Source organism: Trachurus trachurus, assembly GCF_905171665.1.
Source record: "Trachurus trachurus genome assembly, chromosome: 1".
Classification (NCBI taxonomy): Eukaryota; Metazoa; Chordata; class Actinopteri; order Carangiformes; family Carangidae; genus Trachurus; species Trachurus trachurus.
In genome coordinates, this window is record NC_139891.1 from 19,533,235 (window position 1) to 19,560,918 (window position 27,684).

At 41.9% G+C, this 27,684-nt stretch overlaps 1 protein-coding gene and 1 long non-coding RNA gene across 3 annotated transcripts in view; one reads left to right on the forward strand and one right to left on the reverse strand.

Annotated features, from left to right (window-relative positions):
* LOC310991146 overlaps positions 1 to 215 on the forward strand; it is a 20,171-nt gene extending 19,956 nt beyond the window's left edge. The window contains exon 3 of the long non-coding RNA XR_014595605.1: positions 111 to 215. This is a non-coding gene — a long non-coding RNA (uncharacterized lncRNA). The remainder of the gene's footprint in view (positions 1 to 110) is intronic.
* Positions 81 to 21,194, reverse strand: glra3 (glycine receptor, alpha 3; the record flags this gene model as incomplete). Of its 2 annotated transcripts, XM_083978711.1 has the most annotated exons (9): positions 81 to 422; positions 3,778 to 3,906; positions 4,613 to 4,762; positions 7,242 to 7,456; positions 7,704 to 7,841; positions 12,304 to 12,386; positions 13,328 to 13,551; positions 20,175 to 20,242; positions 21,116 to 21,194. In XM_083978711.1, 9 exons carry the CDS (start codon positions 21,192 to 21,194, stop codon positions 81 to 83), a joined length of 1,428 nt encoding a protein of 475 aa, XP_083834837.1. The 2 variants fall into 2 exon arrangements, with proteins under 2 accessions (XP_083834837.1, XP_083834838.1); XM_083978712.1 differs by lacking the exon at positions 3,778 to 3,906.
* Positions 21,195 to 27,684: the final 6,490 nt, after the last annotated feature.

The window sequence follows — 27,684 nt, forward strand, 5'->3', positions numbered from 1 at the left end:
TGTGTGTGTGTGTGTATGTGTACGTGTATGTGTGTGTGTGTGTGTGTGTGCGTGTGTGTGTGCGTGTGTGAATACTCTCTCTACTTCTTATGCACATCTTCATGTCGCAGGATCTTGTACAGGACCCAGTAGAAGATGTTGAAGAAGAGGAAGGCCAGAGGGAAGCCAGCCCTCGACAGAGTGTCAATCTTCTTGGCTCGGTCAATGAATAACTTCCTCATCTCCTCGGTGCTTTTACCCCCTCCTCCTCCACCTGCTGCCGCCGCTCCAGACGGATTCTGTGTAGTGTTTGCTGTGACCCCTTTTGTGTTCGCAGCGGTAACAGTATTATTGCCACTGGCTTTGGAGTCCTTGCTGTTGCTGGGAGTGGATGTCACAGCAGCAGCGGTGGAGGTCAGCCTGCTCTCATGTACTTCCCCTTCCTGTTGGAGAGAAAGAGAGAGAGGGAGAGAGAGACAGGGGGCCGGGGTCAGGGTTCACGTCATACAGCCCATTCATTACTGGCTTGAGCCAAAAACAATAGAACAAAGGTTAAACTGCTTTGTTTATGAATCATTGGCTTGGACTGGTTAGTGTAGAAATGATTAAATTCACCCTACTTCCCCTGTGAAGAGTCTCACAACTGGTCATCATAACTGATCACAATTTAACCATAATAAATGATCCCACAGAAGTTCACATACATGTAACTGCAAATTAGTTTATAATCAATAACCTCTGATAAACAACACTCTTCAGTACTCCAGTTCCCCACAACAAGCTGGACTTTCATCAGGTCTCAGGTCCACAGATGGTCTATAGCAGGGGTGTCAAACATGCGGCCAGTGGGCCAGAACCGGCCCTGCAGAGGGTCCAATCTGGCCCTTAGGATGAATTTGTCAAGTGTGAAAATTTGAAATTGCACATATTTTTATCAAGAAATTTCAAGTGGTTCATAATATGTTTTGTAAAAGGATAGTTCAGTAACTGTAAACATCTTATTAATGTACTAAAACAGGGGAAAATTTCAATTTTTAAAATATATTTAAAGGTTATTATGCTATTATTTTACTGGTCCGGCCCACTTCAGATTAAATTGTGCTGTTCGTGGCCCCTGAACTAAATTGAGTTTGACATCAGGTCTGGTCTTTAATGCTGCTACTCAGGGACAGTTAGCTTCTCCATCTCTCCATCAAAAGACCTCAATCGATTCACTGACCCAGGTCTCCCTCACCTGGTCCTGCGTCCAGTTCCTGTTCCCACTGCTCTGCTTTTTGTCGTGATCTCTGTCTCACCACAGAGGCCTCCTCGATAGTTTCTATGCTGTCTGCGAATTAAAGGGGGGTTTGGGGGGGTTTGACCCCCCTAATTACGACTGCGACCCCCCTAAAAGAGGTACAAATAACAAATAGGGGGGGTTGAAACATTTATCTTTCTTATTAGTAATCATAAATCCTACAATAGACAGTATTTCTATAGTCATGCCAGGAAGATGCTTGTAGTAACATTTCAGACCCCCCTATAGTGGACTAAACCATTTCATTGCCTGAATCTGCGCGTGTCACCGACTATGAACCCGAGATACCGGGACTGAGTCCAGGTGCGCTGTGTAAAATGTTGACCCCCCCAATTGTCATTGTATAATTCGCACTCTGGCTGTCTTGTTGTATATTATCTGCTTATCAGTTCATGTCTGGTTGAAAGAAGCTACTTATTCTAATCATTAAATCACATCTGTAACAGTTTTGTGTTAACAGTTGTGTATGTCAGCAGCAGAGCATGCAGCCTGTACAGCTAATGGCTAACCTCCATTCTTCAAACATCTGTAAAAACTGGCCTACAGCACACACACAAACCAGTGTCTTCATACACTGATTACAGTTTATTATCAACACTGTATGTATCCCCCTGACAAAAAATGACCCAGAAAATATTCACTATATTCTCTTTCATCAGATTTTACCACAAATGTCAGTGGATCAAACTGATCAAAACTAAAAAAAAACTATACAACACAGATCATTTTCACAACTGCACAACATAAACGACTCATAATAAAACACCCAGACCAGATTGGATTCTCTGCCAAATTCTTTAAACACTTTTTCGCCCACTTCTCTTTATGACGGCCTTTAAAATTAAAGATAAAGGTCAAACAGCCCCAGGTGAACACTGCTGCTTTGAAAGTTTAACCCAGACAAACTCTACAACAACATGACTGACTTTACTTTACATGACTTCGTTTACTCAAAAAGGCTGTTTTCCTGATCACTGATCATTGATCTTCAAAGGAGGAGAGAAGAAGTGTCATGCATCAGTTTCAATGTCACAGTAGACAAATCACAGTTGACTCCTGCACTTGCTAACAGGCTTCTTGTCATGCCCCATTGATTAATTACATTGTATTGTATTGTATTTTATTGATTATATTGATATATTGTATGTACTGTATTGTATAGAATTTTTCTGTGTAATTTATTAACCTTGTTTCACTTTTAGCACTCCCCTCCCCCTTCCCCCTCAGGCTGCACTTGAAAATAAGAATTTTGTTCTTAATTTGCTTGCCTGGTTAAATAAAGGTTAAAAAAAAAAAAAAAAAAAAAAAAAGTAGGAATTATACAGTCTTAATTATATGTGTGATGAACCAAACTCTACCAGACTGTATAGGCTACATGTTTTATCATCATAACAGAAACTTTAACAAAGTATTTCCAGCAGAGTATCTGTGGCAGTAATGTCCATAGACTAACAGGTCAAAAAGATCAAATGTCTAACTCAAGGGACAGACCTGGTGAGACCTGAAGCTCCCAGATTCACCAGGATGCAGAGCCAGATGGGATCACGATTCTTAGGGATAGTTCAATCATTATGATATCCAGGAAAACATGTGTATTGATTTACTTTAGTAGTTTAGTCTTTGTTTTACACTGGACTTAATTTACTAGGACCAGAGACTTGTTATAGAGGCTCTGGACAGGCTGTAACATTGTGTTCAGTAAAAAACACAATCATCATTCATGGAATGACTCACAAATGTTGTCACATTTGTATTCATTTATTGGGAATTTTCCATAGAAATGGTTAGAAACTAACAATATTAACTTCTGTACAAGTCCAAGGCCCAGCCAGAATCAGTATCCACCAACAGCTGAGTCAATAGACTTTTAATACGATGTAGTCACAGCACCATTTACTGTGCTGATGTTGGACGGTGCTTTGCATGCGATTCTAATGTGAAACATAATGTTGACGTTATTAAAAGGCATTGAGACATTGAACAGGAGCTTTTCCAGGAACTATTTGAATAGGAGAACATGTTGGTAAAAACAAAATTTACCAATCAAATTGAGGACACAGAGAACCTGTTCTCATCATATGATGCTGTTTAATGATGTTGGAGGATAAGAGTCTCCAGTCTGTCGCTTCCCTGTTCTGCTTATGAACTTTGACCAACACATAGTGGAGCAGTTTCCTTGTAAATATTATATTGTTGTTTTTTTGACTAACTGACATGATAGCGTAATGTTATCCATGTTGTTTTTGTTATTGCAACAGTCATCGTTCCTACAAAATCACTACTGACCAGGAAGTGATGGAGGACTCACAACAAACAACTGTTGGTTCATGCAAGTGACACAGTGAAATAAACACATGCAAACATGCATGAACACACACGCCCACACACACCCACCAACCCACACACACACACACACACACACACACACACACACACACACACACACACACACACACACACACACACACACACACACCCATACAACGTGTGCTGTGCATTACCCTGTGGTTGCTGCTGTAGATGTTGGTCATTGATCCATACACAGGGTCTGATGGTTTGAGGCCGTTGTCAGTGTTAATACGACGGAGGGACTCAGCTAGCTCCCCTGGATCAACTGCCCCTCCACTGTTCTACAGGCCAGCAGCAGCATGCACACCAAACACACCGGGAGGAAGAACAGACAGCATCCGGAGCAGGGTGGGGATGCCCAATGATTCAGTCAAAATGTGTGTCACAGGTAACTTACAGGTGTGAACTAAATTCATAAAAAAAAACTGATGGTATTGACTAATACATGCTGAAAACAAAGAGTTCAAGATTAAACATTTACCGTGTGACGATGACAGACTTCTTCATGTTAAATATGCATTAATACACACATAGATGTGTGTGTGTTTTGTTTGCTGTCTGTGAATGTGGGTTGACTGAATGATGAGTTCATCCTTTTCCCATCCACAGAGATCTTCATCATGCACTGACAACAGACTCATCCTCAGTGTGGATGGCCCTCCGAGAGGAATCATGAAGCACATAGATGCAGCTGCGGCCATGCTGTATCATGCACCAATACAGTGAGTGATTTGTGGAGTTTCATGAGACTCAAACATGCACGGTCCAGTGGTTCTGCAGCCCCTCCCCCCTTCTTCTCGCTGCTGTGGCGCTGCAATAGCAGCACTGTCACCACAAGGTGGCAGCCTCACACCAGAGCTGACTCAGGAGTTTAATCTACTACGCTCATGTATAGAGAGCATGTAGAGGTGCGTCTGTAAGGTCATCGCACTGGCTGATACATTGCTTCCTCTGTGTGTGTTTGTGTGTTGCAGGATGTGTGTGTACCTTGCTCTTGCTCTTGTGATGCCGTCTAAACCGCAGCAGCTCTTTGTGTTGCCTTGACACAAAATTAACAGCAGCATACTCCAGCAGGGCTGAGAAGACGAAGAGCAGACACACTGCCATCCAGATGTCTATGGCCTTCACGTAGGACACCTGCAAGCACCATGAAAACACACACACACACACACACGTTGGTTCTCTTTAGACAGATAAGTGAAGATAAGCCATGGGTGTTTGTGTGGGGGTAGATTTGTCTCAATCATGTGACCAGCACTATAATCTAAGTGTAAATTTGTAATCTGTAAATATAAAACACCTCAACAAACACAACACAAACATTTGCAAACTCACAAAAATATAAAGCAAATATAAAATTGGATTCACAAATATACAAAATTAAAAATCTGTGAAGAAGACCTGTGCACCACAGTCTGGACTTTTCTCAACAGTTGTAGAAATACCGGATCCTGATCTGACTGACTGTTTGTTTCAGGGCTTGAATGCAAAGTAAGAAACATCCTCTGAAACATGTCATGAGTGATTAGGAATAGGATCCATCATCTAGGAGTCATGATGCTGCACAAACCTGGTCTGAGATTGACATAGAAACAAAGAATATTCAAATATAAAATATCCCAGAAATCTGGAAAACATCAGATGTTAATTACACTTGGCTGTGGAGTGATTTGTGGTCAGTTTCCATACAGAACATTGCCTCTGTCTGCGCCGTCATCCACAGGTTTCTGAAGAGGAGTTTTGATGCTCTGCTTCAGTAGTAGTGTTTTGAATCACTGGTGTATCATGGGAACTTTCTAGTGTTGAGACTGTTCTGCTGTTTTTGCTGCTTTGACTTTATAGGCCAAGTCAGAAATAAACTGCTATGGTTTTATGTCCATTCAGAAAGCTGCTGCTATTACACACACGCACTCACACACAGTACCCACTGCTGTGTGTGGTGTCAGAATAAGGTAACCTCATTTCTTTATGAAATAATGACTAATTCAGACATGTGTGACATACTGGAGTGCAAAGCTCTGTTAAGCACTGGAAACATGAGAAACCTCCTAACCTCTAAACACACACACTCTCACACACACACACACAGCTCATCCTTGTTGTGGAGGTGTATATGTGAACTGTATGTGTGAGCAGGGCGAGTGTGTTAATAAGAGTTACGTAACAAATTTCTCTGTGTCTGATCTTTTCTCATGCATACGAGATACCAGAACAAGACTGAGGGCTCATCCTCACACATGCTCAGGATGTGTACTCATCCATACACACACACACACACACACACACACACACACACACACACACACACACACACACACACACACACACACACACACACACACACCCTCGCTCTCTCTCTCTTTCTCTCTCTCTCTCTTTGACCCCTCACCTGTCCCTTAGTAATACTGTAACACATCTTATATAAAGCATTTACAAAGTGGCTGACAATAAAACATATTTTAGGACACATATTTCAAGTCCATAAAAAGATTGTGAAAAAAAAAACACAACTAAATAAAACAACAACAAAGTCATCCATAATTCACAGAGAAGCAGTTCTTTTTAAAAGATGAGACACTCCAGAGACCAGAGCTTCCAGACTGTAGTAGCAGCTCCACCGCCTTTGTGTCGGAGTAGTTGTATTAAACCTCGGAACGACAAGAAGAGGATCTCAAGAGCCAGATGTGTCCGGCATTTAAGAGTAAACAGATGGAATCCATTATCAATTAATAATCAGTGGCAACAGGTACAGTAGGCATGTGTAGTGAATCTTTCAAGTACATCTGTTTTTTTTTTATAACTTTTACAATTGGCTGGTGTGTTTGTTGCAGAAAGGAAGAGGCCTCTGTGGATAATTCAGATGGAGATAAAAGCAACCTGAACAAATGGCACAGTAGAAATCCAAACCAGGAGAATCTGAGGACAAGAACTCCCATGATCCCTCAGTGCTTCATGATGTCAGCCAACAGCGAACAACTGCTTTGCACACTCTTGTTTTCAAAGGTGCTTTACAAATAAAATAAAAAAGATTAAATTAAAAATTCCAAGTTGTTTGAAGCGTTTAAGTCGTTTCTAAGATATTGTGTCTGGGACAATGTGATGTACAGACTGACAACCTGAGAACAACAAGACTCTGGCTCTGACTGTCACTGGTGTGGAAGCATAGATAGATAGATAGATAGATAGATAGATAGATAGATAGATAGATAGATAGATAGATAGATAGATAGATAGATAGATATACTTTATTGATCCCAATCTGGGAAATTACATGCATGAAAAGATAAAAATCTGCAGGTGACAGCAAACTGATCTACTCAGGTACAGTAAGTGTGGGGGTGTCAAACAAATAACATCAAACCTCACACACACTGTACTGTACTTCTGTTACTGATAACCTAGTGGCACACATCTGTTCCCCCTCTCTCTACCTGACACTAACCCAGATGGACAACTAGAAACATACACAGTGACCTCCAGAATAACACACACACACACACACACACACACACACACACACACACACACACACACACACACACACACACACACACACACACACACACACACACACACACACACACACACACACACATGCACACACACACGCACGGACCTTAGGCAGAGACGTCCTGGAGCCGGAGCTCTGTGTTGTCATGGTGAGGACGGTGGTGATGCCCAGGGCCACTCTGGCGGGGGCAGCGTCCATGTTGATCCAGAAGGAGACCCAGGACAGGATGACGATGAGCAGAGAGGGGATGTACATCTGGATCAGGTAGTACCCCATCTGACGCTCCAGGTGGAACCGCACCTCGATGCAGGTGAATTTACCTGCAGCAGAGCAGACGCACAGTCAGGCGACGATCTACATGTGAGCAACACGTGAGCAGCTGTCTCATCTATGACTGCAGCTACAGTAACCGCGTGGAAGCAGGATTCACCTCTTGATGCCTTTCAGAAAACTAAATGGTGATGTCAACCTGTTTTTTTTTTCAAGTTGTTTTTTTTCTCCCACTTATCAAAACATGACCGATGAATTGTGGTAACTGTTTCACCCTGTGTGTGTCGGTGTGGTTACCTGTGTTGTAGTGCTTGGTGCAGTATCTGAGGTCTGAGTCGTCTTTCATGATGAACTGTGGCAGCGTGAGGCCTTCAGCTATTTGAACAGGTCCATTCTCCTGCCACTCGAAGATCAAGTCGTTCATGGTGTAACCGACTGAAAACAGCACAGCACAACAATTCATTCTTCAGAAACTCAATAGTTGAGTTCATAACCCAGTCTGTACCAGTTGTGTTATCTTTATATTTGGTATATTCTTAACTGCACCTTATTATCATTATTATTATTATATTGTATTATTGTAATATCAGACATCTTGTTCCATTTATGAAAGCAACAGAAACTACACACGCAGCAGCACAATAAAAGTAGTTATGTTTTTAAAATAAAAACACATGAATAGCATCAGCAAAACATACTAAAAATCAAAAGTGCTCAATAGTACAGTCTTGTTATTCAAATCTTTGTATTTGTCTGACCTGTTAATGCTGACTCACTGTCATTAGTGACAACTACAGTAGCATGTTTGTTTTTGTAGTTGATGGTCATAATGTTCATATTACGCTGTCATACAGTGCTATATGACATTATTCACACTGTCACTATAGCTTTGATGAGAGGAAGGGTTGACCTTGAGGAGGACAAAATCAACACTGTATTTTCTTTGATCCATTTTTAATTAAAGTTTAATCTCTGTGAAACGGGACAGAAATGACCTAAGACTGAAAGTATCCCAGGAGGAACGGTGGCTGACAGATCTGACCACGACTATATTCGCTCCATTTGTTGACTGTCCAGATTTCACTGCGTTGATTATGAATTACATTGTTCTCTGTTTGTGTCTTTGTTTAGTTACTCATTTTCATTGATGTTGTTCTTTTGATCCTACAGTTTAGGAGTTGCTGTGGACAGATTGACACACTGCAGATCATTTCAGCTGATGTATGACCTTCCTAAAAACTTTGGACCTGATGCTGAAGAGATGTCTCCCTACGACGATGTTCCTCTCACTACAGAGCCCAGCGGCATCCTGGTTCAAGACGGAAACATCAGTTTCCATCAGTCATCAGGAGAACATGCATCAACTGGATGAACTGGTTCACCTTCTGCTGAATCAGTGTGCCAAACACATAATGACATGAGATGCACAAAGAAAATTATAACACTATTATAATTATTAAATTATTTTTAGATCTTTACTGTTGCTGTTGTGAGATAAGATTGGGGATAAAAAAGGATCTCCAAGAATTAGAGGTGCTGCTGTAGTCTTCTTGACAAGCGCTCTGGTGTTTGTTTTCCACAAGAGGTCATCATCCACACGTAAACCCAGCAACTTGAACTCAGTGACCGTCTCCACACAGTTCCCATTAATATAGATGGGATGCAGGTCAGATTTTTTTTTTTATTCCTGAAGTCCATAGTTACTGTAGCTCTTTGGTCTTAGCCAAGTTCAGGACCAGGGTGTTCTCTTGACACCACACTGACAGGTTTTTGTAACTCGTCTCTGTAAGATGACTCATCCCCTCCAGAGCCCCACCACCACGCTTGTATCATCTGCAAATTTGATGATGTCATTGCTCACGTGGGAGGTGGTGCAGTCGTGGGTGTACAGAGTGTGGAGTAGGGGGCTCAGCACCCAGTCTTGATGAGAAATGGGGACCAACTATCACTCTGCGATCAGTCTGGAGGTCACTGATCCAGAGACAGTAATTCATTGACTGGCTGGGATTACTGTGTTGGATGCAGATAAGCTTAAGTCCACAAAGAGAAATCTCACAAGTACCCTGGTGTTCAAGATGGGCAAGTGTGGTATGGAGAGTTATGACTATATGGCTTCCTGTGTATATCTATTTCCCCTGTGGGTGAAGTGGTGTGGGTCAGATGTTGAGATAAGTCAGGTGAAAGAATACATTCACAGGTCAGAGCTTCTTTGTGACACATGTGTCATGGACGTCTCCTGAGCGAGGCTCTACAGAAAAGTGCTTTTTTCTCACTACCTGGTAAATACAGTATGTTTCCCATTCATTACTTGAATTTGTCCACAGTTTCAAAATGAACCGGATGTCATTCCCCCTCCCTCTGTCTCCCCATTTCCTGTCTCTCTCGTCTATACGTATAGCCTACTATCAATTAAAAAAAATGAACCAAGATTTCTTTACAGGATTTATTCTGTAAAGGTGAAATTACTTGATGTAAAAAAGAGGAGAGGAATTTAAACACCACCAAATTTGACTATAGTTGTTATCATTAATGTTCTTAATGTCTAGCCTGAAACACATGAATTATAAAAAAAAAATACATAAAATACAACATAGCCACAAAAAACATTCACAACTGGTTCTGTCATTTTGTATTAAAAATGACTTCTGATTTATCCAGACCTGTGATGGAAACACAGATACTGATGTACACATAGTGTACAGACATACACCCACATGACATGGTGAAGGTTACTAATGCAGAGAGAGAGAGAGAGAGAGCATAAACATGAGGCCTCGTGAAGCTGCACTCAGAGCTCTTCAGGGCTTTTTGGTGAAAGCAAAAACCAGCTGCCTTGTGCTGCTACAGGCCGAAGGAGGCTCACAAAAGATGTAGTTCCTCTTCAGGTTCAGTGTGTGTGTGTGTGTGTGTGTGTGTACAAAGAGGGAACAGAGGAGAGTCTGCCCCAAGCCCTCCACACCAGTGTTTGTGTTTGTCTCTGGATGTTTTTACGTCTCGGTTGCCCCCGGTGATAGCAACGTCTCCAACTGTCGTCTCAGAGTTCGGCTGCTCAGACCGCCTGCACCACCGCTGCACAGTCACATGTGTGATTAGCCGAGCAGAGATTAACATGTCAGATTCTGTGGTGTATCTATATTGTGATGAGATATTAAACTCAGCTGGGTCAAGACCTTTTATTGTCTCTAACATGCATCATGTCATTATTCCCCTCCCTCCCCCTGCCTCTATGTGCGTGTCATCGTGCTTCCTGTTTTCTCTGCTGCATCATATATATGAATATTAAAAAGCTCTATCTTTATCCCTCTCACTCTTTCTCTTTCTCTGCCTCTCTTTCTCTCTCTCTATCTCTAACTATCTATATATATATAAATACACATACATGTTGTGTATTTGGAGCCCATCTCCTCTGTATATATGTAAACAGATCTGCATGTGCCTCTGGGCTGCAGCTGAATAAAGCCACCGATGAAGACTGTCCCTGTGTCCTCTGGCCCGGCCCCGCTCAGAGGCTAGGCTAGTCATCAGAGCTCTATCAACATTATTAAACATGACTGTGTTTCCTTAAAAAGAACCGAGAGGAGGGATGGTGATACTGACCATGATGCATGGATAAATAAAGTATAAACAAACATCTGCTTATCTATCCACAGCTGTTCATACAGTATTTGAGTTTACATTAATCTTTATTGATTTTTTTTTTCTCTGCAGGCTCCACTTCCTGTCTGCTCAGGCAGAGCTGTGTTGTCGTCTTCCCTGTCGTATGAATCCCAGCACCTGAGCACTGAGTGGCGTGCACAGTGGAAGTCCCTGTGGTTTCACACCCCGCAGACTCATCCCTGAGGTGGGGACATATAATGATGAATAATAAAGAGGAAGAGTGTTCACTTATTCATCTATGATATGTGATTTACAATGCTGAACTGAAGGACACTTTATCTTTGAACCACTTCATGAGTGTGTTCACAGCAGAAGCTTCAGGCTGCTTCACTGATAAAAGCCTCAGTGCGTTCGCAGCTTCCATCGAAAATGTGATGAATAATGAACCAGGGAGGAGGGGGAGGGGAGGAGCCAGCAAAGAAACACAAATGCACATGAAAAGCTCTGTGTCATAAATCCATGGTTATTATGAAGATCAGCTCTGTGTGTGGTTGGAAAATGAGCCGCTTTTGTCCGGCAGAGAAAAATATGGCTCTGGAAGGAAAACCCAAGTAGCCAGGAGTCGTATGGCAAATGATTTTTAATGGTAACATTTTTTTAAAATCTCAAAAATCTCTGCAGCCTTAAGTGGACTTTTCTCCCCAAGTGGAACAGATGAGTTCTGTGCAGCTGTGAGGGATTATAGAGGTGGAAAGAAGTCACCCAGGAGCATATTGTATATGTATGTGACTGGCCAGTGTGTTATATTTCTTGTTGAGAAGGAGGGTGTTTGGTTCGCTGACCAGATTCATTTGAGTCTTTTTTGGTCATAGACTAGGTTGCAGTTACCCTGCTAATTTCATGTTCATTAATTAAAACCAGCATCTTCAGTTACCCGTTGTTATTTCTTTTTGATTGTGGTGCTAGTGCTACCCACAAGTCTGTCAAGTGATCCTTTTTACTGATCGTTCACACAGCACCATGCATGAACAGTCACAAAGTGAATTCCAGCATTTGTGTAAACTGATTATGTTTAACTTTTCATTTACTGGATTACAAAAAAGTTGGCCCAAGGTCGGCTAGGAGGAACCACTGGCTGCTTCTCTGGCGATGCAGAACATGTTCCCGCCTTTGGGCCTGACTTGTGTGTCCCCTTCAGAAATTCCTCTGAGAATTTTCTCTATTTACTGTCCCATATGTGTGTGTGTGTGTGTGTGTGTGTGTGTGTGTGTGTGTGTGTGTGTGTGTGTGTAGGACTTACAGCTCTCCAGCTGCATGATGCAGGTCTGAACATCCATGGGGAAGTTCTTCAGATCCATTGGACACGAAAGAGTCAGAGTCAGTCTGAAAGAGACAGAGACAGGTGTCCATTAATGTCCTGCTGATGTCCAGTAATTATTTGAGTCTGCCTCCATTTCCATTCCTGAACTAAAAACACCCAGGAGATTACCTATTGATGTCAGAGCCACATGCATTAAAACCAATTAGTATGTAAAGAAAATGTAAAGCATGAAACTGTGTCAAGATTCTGAATGAAAGTTTCCACATTTAATCGCTTTGTAGCTCAGTTCCTCCGCAGAACAAGCTCCTCAGTCCACACGACTTTGAGTTCATTGTGTCAGTTACTGGTGTGAAACCACAGACTGTCTATAAAAGCCTGTGGTTTTGATTGGCCTTAAACTTGTGTTAAATCTATTCACCATTAGGCGGTGACACAAGGAGTTGCAAAAAAAGAAGGTCAGATTGTATTAAGTAAATGTAAATGTGAAATTTACAACTGTTATTTTTGATCCAATCATATCCTTAAATATTTGTATTCAGTGACACTGTCTCTCAAAGACATCCCTATGTCCCCTGACAGTCCTCGGTGTGCTGAAAAACTCACTCTCAAATTATTTCTTCAGCTCTGAATCTATGCATCAGACACAGAAAGACAGAGCTAATAACCTCCCGGGTTTGCTCCTTCACACAAACTGTCAAATATAATTTTCATTCAGTTTTCATCCATGTTGAGAGTTAAACAAAATCTTTTCATGAATTTCTTGCCTTTAGCTGATGTAACTATGGCGACTGGAGGTGATCGTCAGAGTTTGACTTAAGACTTGTACATGTGACATACTCTGTTACATAATGAAATACACATTTTTCATCCCCCAGTGCTGTCGTATAGAGAGGTCCTGGTGATATAACAGGTTCATTCTCCTCCTCACCAACACTGTGGTGTCCTGACAGACTTTGTGTCCCCATATGATCCTTTACTGACCACCCCTAACCCTAACCCTAACCTGATGGAGTAGAGGACTTTTCCATTCTTGAAGATTCTTAACAGCTTGTTGTCTGTCGTGACCTCGTGGAAGTGCGCTCCCTTCTCATTGGCGAAGAACAGATCTGGTTTCCAGATGGAGTCCAACATCGAGGGGTCCAGGTCCAGAGAGTCGTCCGGGTACTCGGCATAGGCCAGTCTGGGGTCGTTCCACTGCTGACGTAGAAAGATGTTCACACGGTAGTCCTGCAGACACAGAGCAGAAACATGTCTGAAGAGACCTTCATCCAGATTAGTTTCTGTGATACATCCATCCATTCATCCAAAACATCCCATGCCCATGTGACCGATGGTGTCTACGGTGAAAATGTTTCCTCTTGAGACGAAAGCACTTCTCTTTTAAATTGTGTTTAAGTTTCTCACCTGATTTTATTCAATCTTAAATTGACTTCATATTTGAATGTTGTATGTTCTGTTTTTTAATGTCCATGCCTCTGTTAAGTGCTGCCTTCCCCAGTTCACTGAGGGGAACACAGAAGAGCTGAGCCTCTATCAGAGGCAAACAATGTAGACGGCCAAATATGTGGAGGGCTCCGACTGGACGCAGACTCATGTTGGTCTGGACTCTGCCTGGTCTCATCACAGTGATCGGTCTCCCTGGAAAACTCCCTGGAGTGACTGCACAGTGAAAGCCACTGCAGCTAATGAGATGAGAGCAGTGTGCATTTGATTTAGGTGAGACAGTAAATGCTGCTGAAGCTCATGTCCTACATGAGTCACACACACACACACACACACACACACACACACACACACACACACACACACACACACACACACACACACACACACACACACACACACACACACACACACACACACACACACACACACACACACACACACACACACACATACTGCTTCATGAGCTGTGGAGAAACTGGAACCCACATTAACAAGTACATTCAACTGTATGTGTTTTTCTTGCAGTCTCAGTCTTATGTCGTGCATTCATCAGTGAATCATTGATGTAACAACCAAAAGAAGTATAGTTGACTGTACAGTGAGCCACTGCCTGCCGGGCTTGTCCTACCTACACATGTGATATCTGCTGGCAGGGACGGGGGGGTCGCCCAGTCCACTAACTCTTATTTATCAGTGTCGGGCCTCAGGCCCCGAGTCCACAGTCCTCAGTCTTACTGGGAGAGGGGACAGGTATGAAATCTTCCTACATTGTAAAGGAAACCAGAGAACTAGTGGACTGGACTGAGGACTCTTCTAACCACAAAGAGCAAAGATGGGTCCCCCCCACCCCCCTGCCCCCCTAATAGTTAGCATACACCCTGTGGTCCCCTCTTTTGAAGATGGGAACCACCATCCTGGTTCGCCACTCCACAAGTGGGCTACTGTCCCTGACCTGCACACTGAAGAGATGTGTCAGCCCAACAAGCAGCTCAGCACATATCTCATCTACACCTTACCACAAAGTAGTTTTTTTAACAACCTAGGCAACCTCTGCCAGGGTCATGGATGAGACCTCCCCCATGTTTCTCAGGTTCCCCCTTCAATAGGCACCGATGACCAAGGCCACAACTCCCACCGGCCGTTTCTACAATGGAGGCTCTGAATGTGGTCCACTGAGACTCTACGTCTGTAACCTCTTCTGGGATGTACAAAGACTTCCTCCGGCCTCGTCCACAAGACCTTCCCTGTTCATTCTCACTACACATTTGAGTTTGCCATCTCTGTCCGGCAGGCTTCTCCAACGCTGATCCAACTCACCACCAGGTGCTGATCAGCTGACAGCCCTGCCACTCTCTTCACCTGAGTATAATATACGAACGAACATAACAAGGTTGTAAGATTTTAATGTCAGTGAATCTTGTTCTGCTGCCTTCAAGTGCCCGACAACAGTAAATTAATTCGTAATAAAACTGCACCAGGATGAGAAAAACAACAGAACACAGAGGCTTGAACAAGAGGCTGTTTCTGTGAGGGTGAACCTGTTTCATTATTGTTCCTCCTGTGCAGTCAGATCAACTCTGCTCACACACACACACACACACACACACACACACACACACACACACACACACACACACACACACACACACACACACACACACACACACACACACCACACACACACACACACACACACACACACACACACACACACACACACACACACACACACACACACACACACACACACACACACACACACACACACACAGGGTAGATTAACAGGAGTGGAGAGACCCTGAGAACAAATGGAAAAACAGTTGAACTGTAGTAAATCTGTTTAACATAGATAGCGTGTTCAGGCCAGAGTGAACCTGTCTCTAAGCCCTCTCTCTCTCTCTCTCTCTCTCTCTCTCTCTCTCTCTCTCACTTTGCTGTGTGTATTTGTGTGTGGGCCACTGGGCATTCAAAAATTCACAATTCACTCTGAATCTCTCCTCTTCTGTTTTTCTCCTCTTTCGGTGACGTAACAGTAAAACCATTATTAACTAGGTAAAGCTGAGTAAGAAAAACTGTGTCACATCACAAATGATTCCATCCATCCACTGGCCATACAGCTTATCCATGCAGGTTGGATAAGGTTGTATCAGGGTGCATCCTGGACGGGTCGCCAGTCTATCACATGGCCGACACAGAGACGAACAACCCTGGAGAACCCACACAGTCACAGGGAGAACATGTTACTGTAACTCCACAGCGAAAGACCACAATTGATTTTACTACCATCAAAATGGTCCAGTAGCATTATATAAAGGCACATGACCAGGCCAGCACACTGCAGCCTCCACATATGTACACACTCCGACAATGTAAAGGTGGTTAAAAATTAAGTTGGTCTAAGTGATCTATTTATACATCACCGGGAAACCATCATCAAGCAACCGCCATCCTCTCCCTCGCTGCTCCTCCAGGTGTCCAGCAGATGAGAAGCAAAGTCTTGTATTGAGTGAAGGTAGATGTTCACGTGTTCTTTGATTATACAGTATATTACTGTAATAAGCAGCCGTGCAGCTTATCTGTTCATGTTTGTGCGCTGTGTTGTGTTGGGATTGTGTGACAGGACTGTGTTGTGTGTTAAAATACAGAGGAGAGGGGAGATGGAAAGACAGATGGTGAGACGAGAGAAAGGTTTTAATCCCACTGTGACATATGGCACATGCATGTCGTGTATCCCTGCGCCGCTCTCTCAGTATAAACTGTCACACTTTCCTCTGACCCTCCATCCTAAATCTTCTTTAGTACATCATGATGTTAATTTTTTAAATGATGGTCTCATTTAAAAGAAAACAGACGATAAAACAGGGTGAGTTTTAGGGTGTGGCTGTGTGTGATTGACATCTGAGCAGATGTGTGATGTGTTTGACCCTTGACCTGTCATTGTGTTTTCAGTTGAAGAAAGTTATGTAAGATGTTATCCGCCTAAAACCATCTTGTTTGGCATTTGGTTGTACATTTCACTGAACGCCAGTTATTCACCAGCCAAAATTCACACAGTTAAGGTGAATTACCAGTGCACCTTGCTAACCAAGCCAGCTAGCTTCTGCTTCTGCTACCTACCAAGCTCTGCTGTGTCAGTCAAAGCCTAATAAAAAGGTAAAGTCAATTGCCAATCTTACTACTTTTATTTAATTCTTCTGAAACATGTGACTCATGTTTGAATATAATATTCACAGACATTCATTTACTGTAATACCCAAACAATCGTCAACTGAAGCAAACATTCATGCACCCATCCTGACAGCTGATAGATGACTGAGGTTACCTGTGATGCACTATGTCTTACTGTAAAGTGTTGTTCACCATAATATAATAAATTTCCACATTGACATCAACATGTTTATTGATTTTTCACAGTGTTCTGGGATAGCAATACTTAAACATTTCTATTATTTATTTTGTTGGTTAACTTAATTTTTTAGACCACTTACTTATTAACACCGACTATTATATTATTATTACATTATATTATCAACTCCCCTAAAAAGAAACAATACTTTTATCCAAGTTGACAGTGTACTGCAGACACAGACAATCACATCTGACTGTAGTCGGTGCACAGCTACAGGAGATCTGTGTCTGTTTTTTCTCCAGTGATGCTGCATCTGAGGCTATGAGGTTTTATTCAGATACTTCTGTCAGGAAATTCTGTTGTGTGCTCTGAAAAAGCTAGCATATGATGAAGAGAAATATAATATGTGACTGTGGCCACGTGTTAACAGAAACAAAGTCTGGTTTCATTGTATTATTAGATTCTGGCCACCAGAAGTCAAACTTACTTGACAACTCTTTTTGTCTCGTTTTGGTGGCCTCTTTGACTGACAGGTGGACAGCTGAGTGTATGCTGCTCGCCCCAGAGCCTCAGCTCCACACACACCTAAGCTCTTGGACTATTTGTGGTTTAGCTGGTAGGTAGGGACAGAGTCAGACACACTGCCATGATGGTGATGTGGGAGCAGCTCACTCTCTCAACTGCTGTGGTTTTGGGCCATTTCATGGTCTTTTGAGGTCATGAAATGGATATATACTGTACATTATATAATATAGTTTAAGTACAAGTCTTTGACTTCTCATTTGTGGTTTATGGCTGCTGCGGTTACATAAATATTGATAACTACAGATGTCCTACAGACACACTTGCTCACACACACACAGACACACACACACACACAAAATGCGTGTGTGTCTATAAATAATAAAAGTCCAATGAAAGCAATATTTTACATTCTGACATTTCTCATGACAGTTCGTTGCTTGCCTCGGTCAGAGGTACTCCCAGTGGTGCAGAGAGCACTTAGAGGTTGTCACTTGAATCATCCCTCTTTAGCGAAGCCTGACTGATCACAGTTCTGCTAATTACACACCACAGTAGCCTAGTGATGGTGTCGAGGTTCACTGGAGCATCACAAACCACAAACATCACTCATTACTGAATAGTTCAAGAGGAGCACAATTTAGAAAATGTGCATTGGCATTGTCTTGCAACAATAAGCTAGGCCTTCCCACTAAAAGACGCCCTCCACTTGGCCACATACGTATGTTGCTGAGACATACTCTGTATATCAGTGGCAGCTGCTGGTCTTTCAAACAGGAGAAGCTCATTTTCGGCCTATATTATAAAATGTGTCCATTTATTTGTATGCGATAAGCAGCTGATTCTGAACAAACTCGTCTTAGAGTTGAATGTGTTCTAATGCATTTTTAGTAAATGAAATGTAAACATAACAGTACATATTTGGCCATTTATTTTTTGACATTTTAGAGGAAGCAGAGCTTTCCCTTCTAGTCTTAGAGCAATCGCCTCTGCTGTATATATCGTTCAGTATGAATGGTGACTTCACAAATTTGCAGGTTATCCGTGCCATGTGCACTAATGCAGCCCCATACCATCACATATGCTGGCTGAGAAACTGTGGGCTAATAATAAGCTGGATGATCATTTTAGCCCAGTGGATGCAACATCCATGTTTTGTTTTCCAAAAAGAATTCAAACTTTGACTCATCAATTCACTTCACTTCAGTCTTTCTTCTATGAGCTTGGGACCAGAAGTGTTTCTGGGTCTGGTTCATGGTTTCCTTTTTGGATGCAGCGAAAAACTGTGTTCACAGACTGTGTTTTTTGGATGTGTTCCTGTGTCATTGTGCTCATATCCACGAGAGTATTGTGTCTGTTTTGATGTAGGGCCGTCTGAGCGTCAGAAGATCAAGGCCATCCAATATTGGTTTTAGGCCTTGTTCCTTGCTTACAGAGATCTATTCTGATTCTCTGAATTTGTGATGATACCTGTATCATGGACTGTTGACAATGAAATGAAATTTCATGCTTTCATTGCATTATTGCCATTCATCCAGGTAACCTAATCAATTGTAAGATGTTCCACCAGGTGTTTTCTTTTAGCATTTCACTACTTTTCCTGTCTTTTCCTCCAAACATGTTTGTGAATGTGGCAAGACGAAGGAGGGCCCGGGCGGGGTTTGAACCCTAGTCTCCCGGGTAAGAGTCATGCGCGCTTGCCATTCACCCAAAGGGATATCCCTGTGGCCAAGTAGCCAGGGCACACGATCAATTGGAGGCATAGTGACAGGACCGTCAACTGTCACATTAAGGTTATGGTTTTTACAGGACCCCAATGCAGACGGGGACAAGAAAGATACAGTAAACAGAAAGAAACTTTAATGACTCACTGAGGGCAAACACAAAAACAACTAAAATTTGCTGGACTACCCAGGGTTGAACTGAGTCCGAAAGAGAAGTCCGCAAAATAAAACAAAAAACAACAACAAAGAATAAGAACAAGGAATGAATACAGTGAACTAACACAATGAAGAAAAGCAACTTACTTACACAGAAGAACCGACACAGACAAAGTGGAGACGAAATACACAAGGGAGAAACAGGATACAGGTGGGGAAGTCACAGGTGAGACCCACGAGGTAATCACAGAGGGAAACCAAAAGAGGACACATGAGACATTTCAAAATAAAACAGGAAACGTTTGTTGGCTGGCATTAAATTCAAAATCATTTTCAACAAACAATGAGATTTCTCTGTTTCAACACTGTAATGTGTCTTTGTGGTGTTTTCATTAAATATGGAGTTTAAATGCTTGGCTTGGTCTCTCACCACCTTCAACTAAACCTCTCTGAACATCATCATCATGATATCCATGTGAAAATCATCTTTATCTCTTATCCTAAGGTCAGGAGAAAAATATTCCCTACATGGGGACATTAACTGTGTTTATGGGGTACGGAGTCTGTTGCATGTTTCAAACATCAACGTGTCTGGTGCATGTAAAACTGATGTATAAACGTCTGTGTCTCCAGTGTGAATCTTATTTACTTACCATGGTAGTTTCAGCGATGGAACCAAAGCTGTTAATGAAGATGTTACAGGACACGTTGACTGGAGGACCTGCAGGGGACAGACACAACGACCAGGTGTAATTCAGTATAAAAATATAAACATTTAAAAGGAACAATGAGTCACTGGAGTACATGAAGACTTGATTGTTTGAGGTTGGGAACTCTCCACCCCCTCTGCCACAGCCTGGGAGATACATTTCATCCAAAAGATGTGAGAATTTGAACTGAAAAGAGTCTGTTTGCCTTCAACTTTAACACTTAATGATTTTTGCAACATGAATCCAAAGTGATCTCATTCAATCTGACATGTTACACCATGACAACAGGGCTTTCCTTTACCAATGACAATTGCTTTAAGTTTGCTAACAAAGTTTCCTCTAAGTGACTAATGACATTATTATATAACAGATATTTAAGAAAAAATATTTTCAGTGATGTCATGAAAGATGTCAGGTAAACAGCTTTAGCAGCGTGCAACCAGTGTATTCTTAAAAAAATAATTAACCAAACGAATCCTGTTTAATAATGCAGTGAACACAAACTACAGACACAGCACATGAAGATAAGCATTTGATAAAGTCATCTACTGTAGCTGTGTCACGTGGGTTTCTCCACCTCATACCCACGACACTATAGTGTAAAGGCACCTACAGGAGATTTGGTGACTCCATCCATACACGATAAAAATCGGTGCTGCAGGTATTTGATCATCCATGATCATATAACTGTTTATATTCTAAGTTGCATGTGACTGCAGGCTGACAGCCCTTTCTGAGCTGAGTTAGTGTTTAAAGAAACAGTGATGATGTGGAATGGGAGCTTTTTGTTTCAACTTAATGAAGACAATGTAGAAAGCCAAAGTTTGATAACAACAGATCCTTCACACGAACACACACATACGCACGCACAGTGTGACACGTACCTTTAAAGTTGGGTCTTATCCTGGCATCGTAACCGGACGTCCTCCCCATCAGTTTATCCAGGAAGTCAGAGGGGGACATTGGGACTTGCCGTGCCCTCGCTGCACTGTCCAGCTCCTTACACTGACCCACACTGTCACAGACACACAACAGATAAGACAAGTGAATTGTGACATGTTCACAGCAGGTTGTGTGTGTACTGACTCAAGTCCTAACTCACAATGACAGCGCTGATGGTTTTTATTCAAACACCTGGGGCCACATTGACCAACACACTTGCAGCTTCTCACTGGGCAGCCGATCTGAGCTTGGTAGTCACAGTCACCTGTGTTACGCAACAACTGCACTGAGCTGGTCCACAATCAGCTACGTGCTCCTTCGTCTTCTGTCTGTCATATCTCAGAGGTCATTGGTCAATACCGGTCCCATGTGAATCTGGGCACAAAAACATCATAGACTCCAGAGAGACACAGAGTCCACCGATGTTAACATCCTGTCACAGTAAAACTAATAGGGGAAGACTGCTGTGTGATGATTCATTAGCAACACGCTTCATTAAGTATGTGTGCAGTAGCCTACCTTTGGTTAGTCTATCCTCTCTAGTGTGTGTGTGTGTGTGTGTGTGTGTATACTATGCATGATGCAGCTTTGTTTATTTATTAAGAACAATGCAGTTTAAGATTCAGAGCATCGTAGCTGTTTTTAATTTTCAACTCCTGACCCTAGTTGGGCTTTTACGTGTACTTTGAAATGCAATGATTGTGCTGTTCAGTCTAAAAACAGACTACAACAACAAAACAGGCAGATAGATAGTCACAACTAAACAATTAACAACAGACACAATCACCTATGAGTAGTAGAGCTGTGGTTCCCTTTATATTTAAGCAGCACTAAACCTTTGTTGTAAAGGAACTTCTATCTGGAGTTAATTTGATTTGAGCAGGTGATTGTTCACAGCTCTTTAGAAAGAATAGAGTAGAATATATCTTTATTGTCATTGCATGAAACTAAAAAATCCAAATTTAGATCTACAATGTAATAATTTACATGTGCCATTCACCACAGTTATATCTACAGTAGAGACACTCTGGGTAAAAACTGTTGATACGATAAAGTATAAACTAATGAATTAAGATGGATTGTATGTTTTCACTACGTGACAGTGACGTCATCATCTCCTAAACACAATCATTACTTCAGGTGCTCATTAGTTTAACAATGTACCACACTGGGTAGGTATTTAGGCATTAATGTCAAGACTATTTGTTACTGTGAGGTCACTTCAACATCTGTATCTCTGATCTACTCCACGTCTGCACACCATCATCTTCCTGATCTCAGCCATTTTTCTGTGTCAATGTGTCTATGTCTATGTAGTACAAATATGTGTGTGTGTGCGTGTGTGTGTGTGTGTCTGTTGGGGTGAATGGGCAGGCGCTTCTAAATGCCAAGGTAAAGCTTGATGATCCTTAAATTACACTGTGTGTGTCAGTTGGGACGAGGGAACATTTCCAGAAATAACCCACCAGCTCACAGCAAGGGCCACAAGACACACACACACACACACACACACACACACACACACACACACACACACACACACACACACACACACACACACACACACACACACACACACACACACACACACACACACACACACACACTATCAATCAACACATATTTTCAGGATCATTAACTTTTAATCCGACAGATGGAATTAGCCACATTTACCCAGTAGGGAGTGACCTCGGACAATCCTCAGACAGAGTCAGTGTGTTCACCCAGTTACAGTAACCTCCTCTCAACACACACACACACACACACACTCCCATTTATTTACAATGAGCTGCATGAGACAAGGAGCCGAGCAACATACAACATGCGAACAAAAGGCCACAAGTCAGTGCAACAACATTAGCTGAACTAAATGCAACAATGTGAATGCAATAACCACATGAGAGCAACAACATGCGACAACATCTGACAATGTGAGTAGTGTACAACAGCCCAAAAACTCAACAGCATTCAACAATGTGACCACAACATGCAACACGAATGCAACCACATGCAACAATATTCGACACCGTGAGCACATCAGGAAACAACGTACGCAGAGCCTGCAACATGAATGCAACAACAGGCAATGTCATTGGTGCAACAACCAACAGTTACATGCAACAACGTGAACATCATGCAGAAACATGCAACAACATGCAGAAACATGCAGATGAGCAGAGAAGCAGTGGACATTACAGTAATAAGGGTCAAAACTGTTCTATCACAACATCATAGAAAATATTTCAAATCTGTCCTGTGACCTCTGACCCTAAAATGACAACAAACATGTGTTTGACTGTCAAGGAGAAAATATCTCCGGTGTTGTCACTGTCATGTCTGACTGCAGCGCTGTGCAGCCTGGCTCTCATACAACCCCTCGTTCTGCCCTCGGCCAGAGAGCGCTGACACAGAAACACACCACTGGGACCCGAGCGGACACACACACTCTCTGCAAGCAGCCTGTGAGGAGTGTGTGAGTCATGCCCAACATGATGTGTGCGTGTGTGTGTGTGTTTATCTTTGTGACATAACAGTGTTTATACCTGGCGGTGGACTCAGGTGCTGCTGGAGCTTCTGCCTCACCTCCTCTGCCAGTGTTAGCAGATGAAACATTTAACACAACATTGAATTATATGAATTATATTTATTAGGATCCCAATTATTTTGGCGACCCCTTCCTATCTGTCTGTAAAAAATTGTATTGTTTCTTGTACCAACCAGGACTCAAGCTCATGTGTTAAAGGTTAGACAGTCTCTGAAACCAAGATGACTGTGATTTAGTTTATAATACCAATAAAAAATACACTGCCCAAGTTCTTCCATTAGTTCTTAGTACAGTCTCATCACTGATCTGTCCATCTCCACCTCCACCTCGACCAGCTTCTGTCTCTGAATGCTTCAGTTAACGGTCACACTCCTCAGAGCATCTTAAATCAGTTGCTAAGCTGCTTAGTCCTCTGTCATGCTAACAGCCCCCCCATCTCATCCTCTGTCCTCCTGCAATCTCTTCTGCCCCTCTTCTTCCTGCCCCCTCTGCTCTTCTCAAAGATGGGAGAACAATAAGCAAGCGATGCACACAGACACAATGTAACATCCACAGCTTATCAATAATGGATGAGTGTTAAATCTGCCACTACCGCCTCTCTCACACAACTTTGCCTAAACTTCCATGCTACTGTGGAGTGTGTGTGTGTGTGATCATGGTGTGGTGCATGAGCTGTAGTTAAGACCCGACAGAGATCTCATGCATACATACGGTGACAGGACCTCTGGTTATTTTTACTCAAATAGAAACATTGAGTGAAACATTTGAAGACGCTGCACTTATCATATTGAAGAAAAAAGGGTAAATGAATTGTTAAACCATGCAGTTCCTCTTCCCTCACAACCTTTGATAAATAAACGTATTTTATCTTCAAGTCAAACTGAACATTTGTGCGAAATTTGAGAAAGTTCAGTCACAGGCTGAAGCATTACTGAGACATTGATGTTCCACATACATGGAACAATATAGATCTGGCTCCAATTATCTATTGTGACTCTTGTTTTCAAGAATTTCATATAAGCACAAGAGAACTAGTTAGTAATAGAACTAATTAGTATATTAATTATAATATACTATAATATAATATAATATAATACAACACCAAACACACACTTAAAAAAACACACAACAAAATATATTCAGTGTAGATGTCACAGTATCTGAGCCTGATCAGCCACTCACTGATCACAGCTGATCAGTCAGGGCACCTTTATGTCAAAGTGGGGAAGTTATTCACTTCAGCCACTTCTAGAGTAAAGCACTGCTGACTTGTGAATGTGCAGCACACAAGTGACAAGACCAAGTCTCATCACGGTCTGAAAAGTGCAGACTCAAGCAGCTTGCTCTGTTTCTGTTGCTTTGCATGAAATATGCAGCCTGCAGGTCTGACGTCTTCGGGCTGTCTGGGTGTTACAAGCCCAGAGGGAGGTTTGGTACGTTTTGAGGTAAATGAGGTTTAACACCAGCTGGTATAATTGCTCTGTGTATGTGATCGCTAAAGGTATGTTTGTGTTTCAGGTGTGTCTGCATTGTCGCACACCGTTTTATGCTATGGAGCTAAAACAGTCTGGAGGCAAATCGTTTTATATTTTTGTTTAACTGAACGCAGTTGTGTGGATAACGCCTCTCACAGGGCCGACATGTAGAGACAAACAACCACACATGCTCACATTTTCACCTACGGGCTCTTTAGAGTCACCAATGAACCTTGTGTGCATGTCTTTGGACTGTGGGCGGAAACCAGAGCATCCGGGGAAAACTCACACAGGAACAGAGAGAACGAGCAAACTCCACACAGAAAGGCCCCAAGGCCTGGGTTTGAAACCTGTGTGCTTACCACTGTACCACCGTGTCCTGTCATCCTCATAATAGCATCATATTATCTTTAGATTTGTTGATATTATTGGTTATTATCATTATATTATTACATGTTTCGTGTGTTTTTGTTAGAATGCATTCTTTGTGTTTATGTCACGGCCATTCTGATGAAACACTACATACAGTATGGCTGGAAATATCACAATATTTGTAATAATAATTGTTATAAAACATCACCTGCAGCTTAAATCAAAGTATAATTGCAATATAATCAAGTTCAACATCCAAATCACAGCACCTGCAGCTACTGATAAAGGCACAGACCTGAGTGAAGATTACATCATCATCATCATCATCATCATCATCATCATCATCATCATCATCATCATCATCATCATCTTTTTATATTTAAAAATAAAATAACTTGACTATCTGTCAAAAAGCACATTATGACTGTTTACAGAATATTCTGCTACAGGTAGCAAACAAAGGGACACTGACACACAATAATGACATGTGAACAGTCACATCTATTTAATGTGTATAAAAATAGGTTTCTAGCTGATAAATATTTAAAGATACGGTGACGCTGAATGTGGATGTTCTGACTCTGTTGCTGCAGATGTCAAAGTGATTTGTTGAAAGTATAGTAACAACAGGCCCAGACTGAGGATCAGCATCAGCATTCATCTGAACACAGAAACAACATATCACCTGCTATCTGCAGCGACGATGCTAAAAGGCCCAGCCCTGTCTGGGAGAGGTTTGAAGTGCTGACAGAATTATTTATAACTAGCTCTCTGATTATGCAACAAAACATCCCCATGAAGCCGACACGAAGAGACAGAGAGAAGAGGCCTTTTGCATCTGGCCATACCGAGTGTGCCTGGGAGACCTTGGTTTATCCCTATGATTACATAACACTGTCTCTATCAGCACGGCAACAAGCATGCATCACACTTTTAGAAAGATAGATAGATAGATAGATCTAACAATATTTTATCTACGTTGATAGAAAGACTCTGGAGAAACTATTTAATGCTCTTTGCATGAATTAGAGTGTGGCACTGAAAACACTGTGGAATTACACACACACTAGTCAGCAGATGTCTGCTCCAATATCTTAGAGTTGTACTCATCACAATAACTGTGTTTATGATGGGGAGCTGTCGTCAGTGCTCCTGGTTAGCTAAAATGTTAAATTCTCCACCTGTCAATCCAACAACCAGTGACTGCTGATACATTTCTGCAGGTGTGTATAAATACACTTTCTTCTTATTGTCTTATCATCAGTGAAAATACAGTTTTAATAGTAGGCTTTACGTATATAGTAAAAGCCATACAGAACTGCAACTCAAAGTAAATTATATCAAACACTGAAAATAGCAGCAGACATAAAGGGCAATATAACAATATAATTTTTTTTTTTTCATAAAAATTTCCAAAAGGAACAAGATATGTATCAGGTAAAAGCATGATGCAGGTAATTAAAGGTCACAAAAGTAGTTTAAGAGACAGCTAAAAACCTTCAGCCTGTACACATGCAGAACTTTTTTGCGTATATAAATTTCAAGGGATAGTGTAACAAAGCTGTAGGCCAACGATGTGCTACATTTTAGGTTTGTAGGTGGAAGCACAACAAAGTGTCAACATTAGTGTGACAAGGAAGAAAATGAGTACGCTGCAAACCCAGCTCCCTGTGGTATTTAAGCAGCTGTTTGCTAATAATTCAGACCAAGGCTAAGTAATTACAAGCGTGTTATTATACCTTCTATCTACGGATATGCAACCATTCAAACACATGCTGAAAGCAATGGAGCCCTGTTATGAAGTTCCCTCTGGTCTGCATCTCTGTATACAAGGCATACCAGGTCGTTATAAACAGTTTAGTACAGTTAATCTTCTACATATTGCACCTAATTAATGGATATTTATTTAACCATTATTATCCATTTGAGAAAATCTTACTTCTAATGTTTTCTGTTTCTTGTTTCTGCCGTACTCAAAACATACTGAACTGTGACCTCGAACCTGAGGCACATGCCAAACCGCGATTTTTGTGTCCCGGTATCACTTCAGTCTGTTGTCTGCTGAGTGTATAGCAAACTGCAAGCCAGCACTACACAATCTAAAGGGACAGTATTGAAC